This window comes from Emydura macquarii, unplaced genomic scaffold (genome assembly GCF_026122565.2).
Source record: "Emydura macquarii macquarii isolate MOO-44397 ecotype Brisbane River unplaced genomic scaffold, CSIRO-AGI_Emac_v2 contig_1253, whole genome shotgun sequence".
Lineage (NCBI taxonomy): Eukaryota > Metazoa > Chordata > Testudines > Chelidae > Emydura > Emydura macquarii.
Genome location: NW_027131390.1, coordinates 3,059,455 through 3,073,678, shown reverse-complemented (window position 1 = coordinate 3,073,678; position 14,224 = coordinate 3,059,455). Strand labels below are relative to the sequence as shown.

Below are 14,224 nucleotides of genomic sequence, written 5' to 3'. Positions count from 1 at the left end.
CATCTCCTGCCTTACCCCTTCCACTCAGCATTACCTTCTCCTGGTGCTTATCCTTCCTGCTTCCTTCTCCCTCAGGCTGCCGATGAGACTGTGCCCTTCCCAATTTTTCCTCAGACTTCAGCAGAAGCATAACACAAACATAATTTACATTTGGTGCCTTTTGTTGGCAAACCTGCCCAGTCTCCAGCATTATTGGGGTTGCCATAGAGCCAGGTTGAACACACCTCCCTGACCCCACAAGGGGCCATGTATTGCTGACCTGTACGGGCTAAACACCAGAGAGCGATCAAAGACACAGCGCTGCACCACTCGCCTCCACTCGGCTGCAGAACTGAATACATGACTAGAGGCTGCAGCGGCGTGGTCAGAAACATGGGATTTTTTTTTTCCCTGCAGAATTTGCTGCTGTAAAAAAAATTCTGTTTGAAGTTTTTGATAAAAATAGTTTGGCTTCCTGCAGAAATTTTCTACATCAAATGAACATTTTAATTTAATTTCCATCTCCAATGTCATTTTATTTTGTTTTTTAAAGCTGAAACTTTTTTATTGTTTAATTTAGTGTTTCCCCTCCCATTTTATGACCTTTTTACTTTCCTCCTTTTTTAAATGGAAAAAGCTGGGGGGCGGAAGCTCTACGCTGGAAGCCTTGAGAAGCTGGGAACGGGCGCCAGGACGGATCACTCAATGATGACCAGTTCTGTTCATTCCCTCTGAAGCACCTGGCATTGGCCACTGTCGGAAGACAGGAAGGCTAGAAGTTTGGCGATCGTGGGAGGTTCTGCAGCTCGAGGGCAGCCTCCCCATGTGGATTGCCCCTGCTGGGCACCCCAAGGTGTCCAGATTCCTGGGCTTCCCAATGCCAGGTAGCTGGCCAGGACACTGGAAGCCCTAGGATGCCCCAGGGTAGTCTGCATAGCCGGTCTGCTCCTGATCCAGGGACCCCGGGAGTCCCAGCAGCTTGCAGACTGCAAGTGACCTTCTTGTGGTTTCATGCCTGCTAATGAAACTGACAAAATGTCCATGTCAGCCGGACACCCTGGGTCCCGTGGAGTGTATTTCACCATGGAAACACCACCACCATGTGTCCAAAATGACCTTTTCTTTGGGATTTCTGGTTTGGTTTGATTTCTGATTTTCTGGAAAATCTCAGTTTCACCCAACTCTACTCACCAATCTTTAGCCTTCCCCCCTCCCCGCTCAGTTTGGAATGAGTTTAAATGAGATTTTTTAAAAAGAAATACAGGTGGGATGCTTTTAATTTGAGTTTTGGTTCTCGGGGCGGCGGGTCCCGTTGTAAAGATTTTCCTCTCAGGCATGAGTGCTAGAAACCTTATTTCAACAGCCGCGGGGGTTCTCCCCTCCAGGAGCTGGGCCTCGCAGGGGAACACTAAATACCCCAAGCATGGCTACGGGGCCGGGCGCCCCTCGCCCTGCCAGGGGCAGGCATCCCAGGAGCCAGGGCCTGGAACAGCGCGGGGGAAGGACCGGGCCTGGGCCTGGCCCTGGGCGGAAGACGACAGGTGGCGGAGCCGTGGGGTGCTGAAGAAGGGCCCGCGGTGACCAAGGGGGGACGCGGGGTGTGAGGCGCACCCCTGGGCTGCCCCCGCCCCACCCTGGCGCAGGCCTGGCGCAGGAGAGTCCTGGTGCCTAGCCCCATCCCGGGTGTGGGCGCTCCCTGCCAGGCGGGGGGAGGGGCCCTGTCCCAGTATTGGGGGGCCCCTCAGCAGGTTGGAGGTAGTGAGGGCCCCCTCGGGGGGGGAGGGGCGGTGACGTCACAGCGGTCAAGGTCCCCTCGGGGCGGGGGGCGGTGACGTCACAGCACTCAGGGTCACCGCGGGCGGAGGGGGGAGGGGCGGTGACGTCACGGCGCTCGGGCGGGGGAGGGGGCCCCCCCTCGGGCGGTGTCACAGCGTTCGGGTTCCCCTCCGGCCGGAGCCGCGGCGCGGGCGCTGCCCGTTGCGGAAGTGCGCGGGCGGGGCCGGCCCTGTGGGCGGCGCGCGCAGCTGCCGGGCCGGTGCCGCGCTGTAACCCTTCCGGCCGGGCGGGCGGGCCGCGGCGCGCCCCGAGCCTGAGGAGAGCCCAGCCCTCCGCCCAGCCCAGGCAGGCAGCGCCGCCCGCCAGCCCATGGAGTGAGGCCGGGCCGGGCCGGGCCCGCCGCTAACGGCTCTCTCGCTCCCCCCCTCCCCCCATTCCTCCAGGGCCGGCCGGAGACGCCGACGCCGCGGCCTGGGGCCTTGGCCGGGCCGGGGTAGCAGCAGCAGCAGCAGCAGCTCGGCCGGCCCCCGCGGCGGGGCGATGAGGGCGCGGCGCTCCCCGCCCGCGCAGTGAGGCCGAGGCCGAGCCCGGCCGGCTGGTGGGCGCGGCGCGGCGCGGTGAGGCGAGGCGCGGAGGCCGGGCGGGCCGGCCGCCGGCCCCATGAGGGAGTACAAGGTGGTGGTGCTGGGCAGCGGCGGCGTGGGCAAGTCCGCCCTGACCGTGCAGTTCGTCACCGGCACCTTCATCGAGAAGTACGACCCCACCATCGAGGACTTCTACCGCAAGGAGATCGAGGTGGACTCCTCGCCCTCCGTGCTGGAGATCCTGGACACGGCCGGCACCGAGCAGTTCGCCTCCATGCGGGACCTCTACATCAAGAACGGCCAGGGCTTCATCCTGGTCTACAGCCTGGTCAACCAGCAGAGCTTCCAGGTACCGCCCGGGCGGGGGGCGGCTGGGGGGGCCGGGCCGGGAGCCGCCCTGGCTTCCAGCTGCACTCGCGGGGTCCCCCTGCGGCGCGCCTCCAGGAGCCGAGGCCCTGAGTCGGCGCGGCGCCGGCTGCCCGAAGAGGAAGTGGCCCGCCCGGCCCTGGTCCTGGCCCTGTGACCCCCTGACTCAGGCCGTGCCCTCCTTGCCCGCACCCTCCTGCCGATCCGGGAGCAGAAGGCCGTGCTTTGGGAGGGCGAGCCACCCACCCACCCACCCACCGCCGCGGACATGTCAGCCAAAGCCTGTCGGTGTCACGCAGCCCCGGGCACCGGTGTTTCGCTCTTTCCTTCAGCCTGTCCTCCTCCTCAGCATCCAGGAGGCAAGCTACCCGTTCCCAGGCCTAGCGGGACACCACAACGCTTTGGTTGCAAGGTTTAAACCGTTCCCACTGAACTCTTCTCAACAAAACATTTCTTATTCCTTTCAAAAGAAATGTTATAAAGCCTGAAAGTGGGGTTCGATTTAACCCGACTGGGTGCTTTTAAACAGGAATATTTTCCCAGTTAATCTGAGAAGGGCAGTGCCCAGGTTGCCTCTTTTCTGACCTGGAGTTGCTACTTATAACTTGTGAATCTCGCTAGTAAAACCTGATATTATTCTCTCTCTCTCTCTCTGTATAACAAGCTGCCATCAGGTGTAAGCTTGATGCTCACACAGTGTGGGTGGGGTGACCATGAGAAAGACCGGTCACATGTGGAAATGAAAGTCAACCCACAAACTTGCACTGCAAAAACTGACAAGAAGCAAAAAATCCCTAACTGACCCAAACTGCCTGTGGTAATCAGCTGCCTGTATTTGTTGGCTGCAGTTAGGTTGCTTGAGCTGGGTGTAGTCCAGCTGCTTGGCAAAACCTTTTACACCCTACTAAGGCAGAATGTTTCTGTTGAAAGCTGAATATTATCTTAAATGAGGGCACATACCTAGATAAATTGTCTCCAAATTAGGGATTTATTTTCCTTGCCTAGCAACCACAGTCGTCATGCTTTGAAGTTTCTCCCCTGCCTATGGTCAGCTCTCATTTATCTAGGAATTAGGGATTTTTCCCCTCAAGAATTGAGTCATGTAGTTAAGAAAAAAAAATCTTAGAATGGATGAATATATTTTACTTCAATTGCATGATTTTTTTTTTCTTTAGCCCATTTAATCAAAACAGTGTGGGTTTAAAACTCCCCATGCAGTTCCATTAACAGTGGCCGCTTCTAATTGCTTCTCTTAGAACTGTGCAAGGAATTGTAAACCTTTATTTATGGTAGCAAATTAAAAACTTAAATCCAAGGTGGTGGAGGATCTGAACTTCCAAGAATATGGTATATAAATATCTTTTCCTTTTTTACCTTTGGGAAGGCTATAGGATTATTGGGTTTCACAGAGTATTAAATCCTGTCTTTATTGTATCTAAATTGGTCATTTATGCATAACCAAGCCTGTGTGTTCACAGTGAACACTTTTTAAGCATGTTACAACTATGGGGGAGAAGATAGTGAGTTAAAAATTTAATTGTCACAGACAGTAGTCTGGTCACAAGTTTCCCATCTGTTTAAGGGATCACATAACATAGATGCGTACTGTAAACTTCAAGTTCTGTCATGAGATTAAAAGCAAACTTCACTTTTTGTAGCAAATCCTGCTGAGGACCAGAAAATAGATTCAGTTGTATATAATTTAAGTTAATTTATACAAAATCTTCTTGTATCTTAACTAGAGCTGGGCAAGAAAACTGGTCACCCAGTCCATGAAAAAGAAACTTTCCACAGAAAATCACACCCACCCTAAGGAGAGTTTGCCTGGGATGGTGAGAGCCATAACCACCACCAGGCTATTGAAGGCTAGGTGAATGGGTCTCTCTCACTGTGGCTGGAAATTCCTTCCTGGACCTAAGAAAACTTCTCAACAAGTTCTTGTTTTGACAAATCCATTATTTTCCAATGGAAAACTGTTTTGTCAAATTCCTGACCAGTTCTAATCCTAACCAAAAGGCTTTCTGGGAAATGAGGTAATTTTACATTGCAGTAGTGCACTTTCTAAATACAGGAAGATGTAGTCTGTATCCTTAATAATGTGCATTACAGATGGAGGATAAACCTCCTCTTTCTGAATTTTAGACACACCCTAGTCTAAATCCAAGGTAGGTATCCATTTAGGAATTTTTCATGAACTATTATGTTAATATTCCGTAACACATATATATAGCACGTATAATTCAGTAACACAAGGTCTATAAGCTTGTTAAAACACTTTTTGTTTTTAAAGTGGTATGTTTTCTGGAGCCAGTGTTAACTTTTACAGCAATCAAGTGTGATTATTACTTGAAAAATGCTTAGTACTAAAAGTGTATTAACCAGTTGGATTGTTTAATCAGGACATCAAGCCAATGAGGGACCAGATTGTCCGAGTGAAGAGATATGAAAAAGTTCCTCTAATCCTAGTGGGGAATAAAGTGGATCTGGAATCAGAGAGGGAGGTCTTATCTGCAGAAGGCAGAGCTTTGGCTCAGGAGTGGGGCTGTCCATTCATGGAAACGTCAGCCAAGAGTAAAACCATGGTGGATGAACTGTTTGCTGAGATCGTCAGGCAAATGAACTATGCGTCCCTGCCTGAAAAACAAGATCAGTGTTGTACAACTTGCATCGTCCAGTGAGAAAAATAAAGAAAAACCTCAATCATGGCCATACAGAGCAGGTGGGTGTATGCTCATAATTAATTGAGGTGGTTAACTGTTTGTGTTTAAATGAGCAGATTAAGTTGCTATAAGCACTCTAAAGTTAATTAGTCTAGCCTTGAAATGTCTTGCAACCTTTACTGAGAAAAAGTGTGTGGACCCAGCAACATAAAAATAGGCATCTTTATGTGAAATTGACCTCTATACATTATATGGGTATGCTTAACCAGGGATTAGTGCCTTTATCTGAAATATCTTGTATATTAATACTAATCAGGCATTTACAACATAAAAGGATGACTGAATTCATGTGCACCAATTTACTGAATGAGAACTACCAATACTATGTTGGTTACAACTTTATCCCTGGTAACCTACTGTGATGGTTGCAATAGGATGCTGACTTCATTAGGTGCAAATTACCTCTCAAAGGTCTCCTGCAAATATAATTACCCAAATTAATCGCAGCTAGTAAAATAGACTTGAACTATATGCTGAGTCTCCCACTAACCAGACTAATGAGGCATTCAGTATGTTAAATGAACTCACACTCTCTTAACAAAGCTCCCACAATGTCCACCCCAGCTACCCAACTCAGCTTTCTACTCCAGTGGGATGTCTGTCACAGCTGCCAAGACTTCCTGCTTAAGCATTGGTTTATGGGAGCTCCTGTAATTTCCATATTATTACTGATTTCTATAAGATGGCTTCACTGTTGAGCTATGTTCTATGGTTCCTGTGATGTCCCATGAAAGTAGGAGCTGTCTGTCTGATGGATGTTTCAGGACCTGAAAGAAAAATGGTGAGGTTAATTTAGTCTGACTAGAGGAGACATTCAGAATGCATTAATTTGGTCAACTCCATATACGGGCCACACCTTTCTGTGTACAAAAATCCTTTCTAATAAAGAATGGAGAGCTGTGGTAATATTGGTTTCCAAATAAATTGCTGTAAAGTCAGGTGGTTGTATTGGTTTGTAATTTTTATATTTAAAAAGTTAAGTTTTAGTTGAAAGTAATGACAATATTTTAAATTTAAGACTATATGTGGAAGTTTTTCATTCAGGTGAACAAAACTGAAGAGATGGAATTGTGTGGAGGGCTTTGTCCTTGTCCAAAATTCCCCCTTACTACTAATAGTGTGCTGGCTGGCTGCCTGTCACCTCAGAAGTGGCTGCATTTCACCAGTCAGGACTTCACACTTGATTGTAGTCACTGGGATTGTGTACTCTTCAGTCTGTCTGTGAAAGAGAAGCCCAATCTGTGGCCATCCCTTCTGAATGGAGGCAGAGCTCTGTCCTCTTTCAGACCTCTGCTGTGCTGTGGGGACAGAGGTTCTTGAGACTTCTCCCTCCCCCAGTGACTCTGCACGCGTGTGATTGGAAGAGTCTAATGTGTTCATTAGGCCCATTACCTTTTTGCTTCACTCGCCTTCCCACCTTCCTCCCATTTCCCACGGTGGTAGCTGGAATCCACCCTCTGTAGGGGTAAAAGCTCTCTTGCAAGACCATGATTTGCTTTCAATGACCATGACTCTCATTCTCCTTCTCTAGCACTGCTGCCTGTATATATAGACAGGCAGCAGTGTTACAAGGAGTAACTGCTCTCCTGGTGGCAACTGTAACTCAGCAACCTTGTAGGAAGGGATTAGGATATAATCCCTGTGAAAGTTGTTTTAGCCAAAGAACCTTTTTTGTAGGAGAATGACAGGTGAGGAAGAATAGGGATAGTGTATTTCAAGTTGTGGGTTGTGTGACCACCTCCACATCAAGAATATGGGCACAGGGAACTCTCAGTTAATGTCCATTATATTTATAAAGCACTTCGAATGTGAAATGTTACATCTGTTTTAGATACCTATGTAGTCCCCACAACTGTAGTATCATGATCTGTAATGTATTTATAACCTCACAATACTCCTGTGCGTAGGGAAGTATCACTGTCCCCGTTTCACAGACGAGCAACTGAGGCACAGAGAGACTGACTTGCTCACAGTTACATGGGAAGTCTGGTGGAGCAGAAAATTGAACCCAGGTGCCAGATAAGTACCATGACCCATGGACTGATAGAGGAGGACTGCTCTGAATAAAGACACTACAGAGTGCTGCCTTTTGTTATGACTCAAAATGCTGCTGGGTTAGTCTCATTCTGAGAATACCGTTTAGAGTAAAACAAAACCAGGTGGTTCAGCTGCTCTGGTGCCTACTTCCCACTTGAGTTCCAGGCAATGAACCCTCGATGATAGTGGCCAGTATGAGTTTATTGGCTTTACCTTGCATGTTGAAGGCTATGTGCACTTCTGACTTGCCATGCCAGAACATGCCAATGGCCTGTCTAGGCCAGCATGCTCTCCTGAATGCTGGCAAATCAGATGCTTCAGGGATTGTTTATGAAACTTCATGGTGGATGCTTAGAGAACCTTTCTAATCTCATCAACCAGTTGTTGACTTGTGTCCTAAAACATCAGAGTTTGCATCTCTTATTTAAAAAACCACAAAACCATAGCTAATGAGAACATCCACAGTCTTCGCTATATAAATGTCTTCCTTTGAATCCTACTCATTTTTTGCCTCCATACCTAGAGGCAATGAGTTCTGCTGGCTAATCTGGTTCCATTTCATTTATCTCTAACCATTCCCAATGTTCAGTCTCTCTCCTCATATGGAAGCCTTTCGGTGCCTCTTAATCCTTTGCATCCTCCATTTCCAGATCCCTTCTGACATCTCTCTCCTGAGGTAGGGAGACCAGATCCAAACACAGTATTCGGGGTGAAACTGTACCATTGACTTATATAAGGCCATTATAATATCTTCTCTCGCAGGAGTTCCCATGCTTTTGTCAGCTTGCAATTACACAACATCTCTCAAGAAGCTATCGTTATTCCTTGCAGGAGGGCAGGCGATAATTGCCCCACACAAACAATCTCTCCAGCCCTAGCAACGCAAATTTATCTCTTCTTTCCCCATCCTCCCACTGTCTTTTTAATATCCATAGACCCATCCTGTCCAATCCAATCCTCCCTATGCACTGGTGCCTTCTTCCCCCTACTGTACCATTCCCATTTGCAGCTCTTCTCAAGCTCCATGGTCTCGCCTCCTGCCCAAGCTTTTGGATCCTTTCTGCATCCCTGACTCTCATCACTTGGTCCTTGTCTCCTGGCTCCTGTGGTCCAGTGTCTCCTTGGCCTAACGACAAGCCTGGATGCCAGATTTCCATCCAGTATGTTGTAATGAAGGATGGCAGCTGACCGCTTCCTCTGTCAGTTGTCTCTGATCCTAGGGATAATTGCTTTTGCATCTTAGGTAGGCAGAAGCAAGTGGTATCTAGCCTTGTAAAACTGCAACCTTTAGTGGCAGCTTCTTTCTTCTGGCAAAGGGGTATGGGCCACAGTTTGGGAACCACAATTCTGTGTCCCAACATCTCGTTTGCTTTTTTTGTTGTCCTTTACGGCACACTGAGCTGGTCAGTGACACCTCCCTCTCTTTCCAGAGCAACTAGTCAGGTTAGAACACAGCAACATGTCTGAGTAGTTCAGATGATTCAGCATGCACTTACCTTGCATTTGTAAATGCTAAATCTCATCTCTCCTGTTGCCTGCTCACCTGTCCAAGCTTTTATGGTGAGCACATCACCATGGACCTACCTGTGTTAGTTCCCTCTGAAGTTTTAAAGTCTTGATTAAACTAAAATGTCACTTGCAAATTTTGCCACTGTTGTTCCTCTCCCTCTTCCTGGTGTGGATTCTTTGGATACCCCATTTCCAGTCTTTTATCATGATAAAAACTGGTCACTTACCTATATTACTTGTGTTCTCTCTCAGTCAGTTTCTTAGTTTTCTTTGTACCCGCTTGTGAGAAATGTTATCTAAATCTGGATTATCTGCTGTTCTTCAATTATCAACAAAGTGGGAGATAAAGAATTCTAGTAAAAAGGAGAGCCAGGACTTTCCTTTACAGAAGCCATGCTGGTTTGTACCTTACATATCGTGTTCTTCTGGAATATTTTCTTGAATTATTGTTTCCAGTTCCCTAATATCCCATTGCACGCAATTTTAGGAAGAAGTGGTACTATGTGTCCTACCTTTTTGCACTCCTCCCTTTTCCCTCTAATTTAATAGCAGATTTTAATGATCATGTTCCTAATTAGTAGTTTAGTCACTTTATTCTTAAATTTCTTCAGGGGTATTTTTAGATGAATTTGAAGTTTTGATGTGTTGCCACTTAATTTATCAACTTGTAACTCTTGCTTTTTTGATTCCTCAATCTGACAGCCCATATTTTCCCTGAAACTTTCTCAAAATATGTAACAAATTATTCTGCTACCAAATATACTGAGTGTATTCTGAATTTGCACAGTACAGAGTGATCTCAACAGTAACTCTTAGTTAGTCATCTGCCCCTCCTCATGCCTGGAAAACATGACACAAATGGGAGCTATGTGCATATCTAAATATGAGAGGAGAACATCTCACTGGAGTTTAAATTTGCAAGCACACTCTAGAAAAATAGTCCCCTGGCATATGCAGCCTGCAAAACTGTCGCACTCTCTCAACCTGCCTATTCAGTGCATAATTTAGAAAATATTAATGGTTACACTAGCTCATTAAATTCCTGTCCAAGTCCTTGGTTGGCACTGTATGAATACTATCTCAGGGATGATTATTCAATCTCGAGTGCTGTCTACACTAGCGGCACTTTCTAAATATGTCCCACCGTGACCATCACCAGTTCAGCTCTACTAGCATCAGGAACCCGATTATAAATGGTCTTTTACTGCCATTCCTAACGTGCCCTGTACCCCTGCTCTCAGAACAAGTCTAACAAACTCCCTGTTAGCAGTCAGCTGGCTGCTGCCAGACTTTTCACTGTAGGGTTCTCAGCCTTGCTAAAAGTGATAGATCTGCAGCATTGTTAGCAACACGAGGGAAGCGGCTAGTAAACTTCTCTAATGAAGATGGGGTCTGGGTGTACAGCACTTGTCTTCTCTGACAAATCAAGCTTTCACTTTTTTTAGTTCTTGGGGACTCATCGCTCAGCTACAAAAGAGCTCTGCTGTGAATGTTGGTCACTTAAGTTTTCTTCCAACTTGAGCTGTTAAAGCTTTGAGCAGAGCTCACAGTTGTGCAGCGTCACTTACCCATTGTAGAATTTGTTAGCTGATGTATTCTCTTCTTTACAACTGTCAGTTGAATTGATAAAGAGGAAACTGGAAAGGTCATGACACCCTATAGAGAAACATCATTCAACATTTTGGAAATTCCTTGAAAACTTCAAATCATATTTTCCTGTTGTGCTATATGATAGGTTATGCTCCAATATGTTTCATGGATCCTTTCAAAGGAAGGCTCAGTCTCTGTAACTGTGATTATGTATTTTAAATACTTTTTTTCTTTCTGAAACACAAAAATACAAATCATCAAGCATGCAGATATGTAGCAGTTAGTGGGTATTATGGAATTGGTAGCTGCATCTCTTGCGTGGATGGAGTTATTTGACTTATTTGTACATTTGACTCAGACTAGCTACAGATGCAATCCTGCCTACCAAGAAACAGCCTAATCTTTGATTTTCAAGAGGTTTTTTTAGTATTAATTTTGAGGGTCTTATTATTGAAAATCAGAGTGGTTCAACTTCCTGGTGTACAGTGGGGTATGGAAAATCTGACATCACTGGAATAAGTACCTTGTTATGATACTGTAAATCCTGTGCTACTGGGGGAATGCATAAGCTAGTGTTTTCTGACTAGCAGTGTTTACACAGAACACAACTGCTTCGTGTTGTCTTGGCATGTTTTGGGCTGAACCTCACCACTGTAGAGAGCAATTCAAATTCTTCAGTTACTCCTTCAGCTCTTCAGAAGGAGCTACTGAGGTGCATAGTATAGAAACCTGGGCAGTGCCTGCTAGCTTGCCTTCCATTATTGATAGAGCTGTTACAAACCAGGAACTCTTTCTCACCAAAACTTCTGTGGAAAAATTGGTTCTATGGGTCAAAATGTTAGAACGTTTCCACCAACTTTTCATTAACATGCTAACTAAAGCTACCTTGATTTGAACATGGCTTTTATTCACTATTATTTATTCACTATGGCTTTTATTCACTTCTTTCTTTGGTCTAAATTTCAGATAACTCAGAGGAAACTTGCCCAGATGCTGCTTTGGAGAACTCTTTCAGCCCAGTTTGCAGAGCTGAGCCGTGGTGAACCTGTCTCTATCACAGCACCTTGCCATACATCTAAGTGCATACGGTCAGTGGCCTTCCAGATCCACAGACCTTCAACCGAAATGCTTAGCATGTTTACCATACGTTAAAATCTGTTCTTATCTTCCTTTTATAGCTTTTAAGTTCATATTAATGGCTAATATGCAAGAATTCATTTTTAATGTTTTAATTGATTTCTTTAATCAATTTCTGAACTTGTATTTATTAAATACTTAAACTCAGTATTACCTACTCAATGCCTTTTAAAAAAGTTTGAATGGAGAATAAATTGAGCCTTAAACAAATGGTTACTTCTGTATATTACCTCGAATCAGTGCTTCATTCTATTTTGCAAAGTTTTCTCCTACAATGTCGTTGGTCAATACTTTGAGACTTTATGTTTACGTGTGACAGTGTCATGAAAAGATACTGAAGACACCTCTTAAGTTGCATGGATATGATATTCCTTTTCTCAGGCATATGGAGTTGGTGATAGTGTTTTTTGTAATTGGCCTGAGACGACGATAGCCCATTTCAAATAATCCCTATCAAGCATATCAAGCTAACCTGTTTTTTCTTCCAGTGCTGTGGGTTTTCAGATTACTTTTATTAATGGTAATTTGTGTTGAAAGGCAGCAGTATGTTTTTTTCATTCTGTTTCTAAATTTGCTAGTTGTTGATCTGCTTTAGTATGCCTTTGAAAAGGGATAATGTATCCTCCAAACTGGGTTGTATGCCTAACCAGAGTTAGCTCAAGTTTGCCCAGCACATTTAAGTGACATCTAGTGGACCTCTGCACTTGTTAATATAATGCAAATAAAATGATCTTACATTTTATAATTCCTAATTGTCTTTCTGAACAATATTTTAAAGCAATATTTGTTAACGTTTCTCTTGCACTGTCACAAATTGCTTTTTAGTTTGTTTTTTTCCCCAATAAACAAGTTAGCATTAGAGACGAAGTTGGTTGTAACTAGGGGAAAAGCACCAGGTTTCAGTGATACTAACTGCAGCTGTGCTTTAAACAGCCATTGCCTTCCATGTTGTTTACCTGATCAACATTTTGTCTGAATACTTGAAAATTGTAACAATAACACAGGTATTAAAGCCGAATGAAAATGTATAAAGAGCAGATGAAATCTTGGTTCAGTTTTATTAACAATTATTGCATACATGAGAGCTTTTTCTAGTAGTGGTTTAAAATGTGTAATTTGTTTTGCAGAAGTTTAATAACTGCAGCTCACCTACTGCACCAAAGTTCTACGTTTTTAGGAGCCCAGCTTTAGTCATTTGAACATGCTTCTAATAAATATAACTATACATTTTTCCCTGTAGTAGCTAAATAACTTGGACAAGGAAAGCTCCAGTAAAAGCAGTGATGGATATGCGAGGTGAAACAATTTCAAACTCACTAAATGTATTGTGGATGATGGCATTCAAACAAAACTGCAGATGAAGTCACCTGTGTAGTATCTCAACATCGATTTAATGTGATTTAATGGGTTAATAGAACACAGGATATTAAGACTTACAGTATTTAGCAGAAATTAAGATTTTATTGGCTGTGTTCTTAGTGTTGAATTTTAATTCCGATGAGAATAAATTCTCAAGGTTTCTGCTTGGATATCAAAACAGCTAACTTTGGTGTAGGGTTACTTAAAACACTTGTCCCTGTTTGTACAAACTTTTATAAACAGGTTGAGGCTAATATTTAGGTTTGCACTTTAATACCAGAATTAAACCAAACCCTGTATTCAAAATAGATTTAAGTGGTGATTGTTGATCTTTTAGTAGATATACCAAGTAATAGGAAATAAACGTAATTCATTAAGATCTTAGTTTTCCATTGTCTAAGGGAAAAAAGTTGGATTGATATCAGTCAGTGGTTCTTTCCTATGGGTAGTTTATCAAACAAAAGTATTCATTTTCATTGACCTCAGCAAAAAAAAAAAAAAAACTTGAACTATCTTAGAGTGACACAGATGGGAAAATACGAGATAAAGATGGTTTCATCAGCACACTTTGAAAAAAGGGACCAAAAGTTATTTTAGGCTTCTTCTATAGATTGCATGTGAAGTTGCTTATTAGAATAAGAAGCTAATAATAAATGCAATATGTGTATTGTCTCTACTATGGCATCTGTTTAGGAGTTGTTCAAATCACTGCAGTAGGGCTCTACAAATAAAATGTAACCTAACATCATATATCTAATGTACTGTATCTTTATCAGTGATAGGTGAAATCTGGAATAAGAAGTATAAAAATTGAACAATTACCTATAATGCTTTGTAAAAAGTTTTTCCGATAGATTTCATTCTTGTCATTTTGTAAGACAACCCTACAGTCCACCTGTTTGTAACTTTTTTAATAAAATAGATATCTGTATTACCAAACTGGGCTCACTGTTTGATTTGACAACTTGCTGTTCTGCAGGGCTGGGTTAATGCATAAGCATTATTCTCATACTTGGTATTTAAAATAAAGCACTAGCAGAATAGATTTTCAAGTGTACTAATTATAGAGACTACTCCAGCACCTCTGTATAGTCTGTCTATATTACTGGCTGATGGGGTGACCTAAGGCAAGTTGCTTTATCTCCCTATCTGCAAAATGGGGGTGCA

At 44.2% G+C, this 14,224-nt stretch overlaps 1 protein-coding gene across 1 annotated transcript; it reads left to right on the top strand.

Moving 5' to 3' along the window:
* The first annotated feature begins 2,024 nt into the window (after window positions 1-2,024).
* RAP2C (RAP2C, member of RAS oncogene family) lies at window positions 2,025-13,990 on the top strand. The gene is made up of 3 exons (XM_067548014.1): window positions 2,025-2,688; window positions 5,105-5,424; window positions 11,528-13,990. Exons 1-2 carry the CDS (start codon window positions 2,416-2,418, stop codon window positions 5,381-5,383), a joined length of 552 nt encoding a protein of 183 aa, XP_067404115.1. The 5' UTR covers window positions 2,025-2,415; the 3' UTR covers window positions 5,384-5,424; window positions 11,528-13,990.
* Window positions 13,991-14,224: the final 234 nt, after the last annotated feature.

Bases quoted from the DNA above. Each gene is read 5' to 3' on its own strand.
- RAP2C (XM_067548014.1), top strand. From the start codon at position 2,416: ATGAGGGAGTACAAGGTGGTGGTGCTGGGCAGCGGCGGCGTGGGCAAG. The intron at 2,689-5,104 runs GTACCGCCCGGG...TTGTTTAATCAG, and splicing joins TCAACCAGCAGAGCTTCCAG to GACATCAAGCCAATGAGGGA.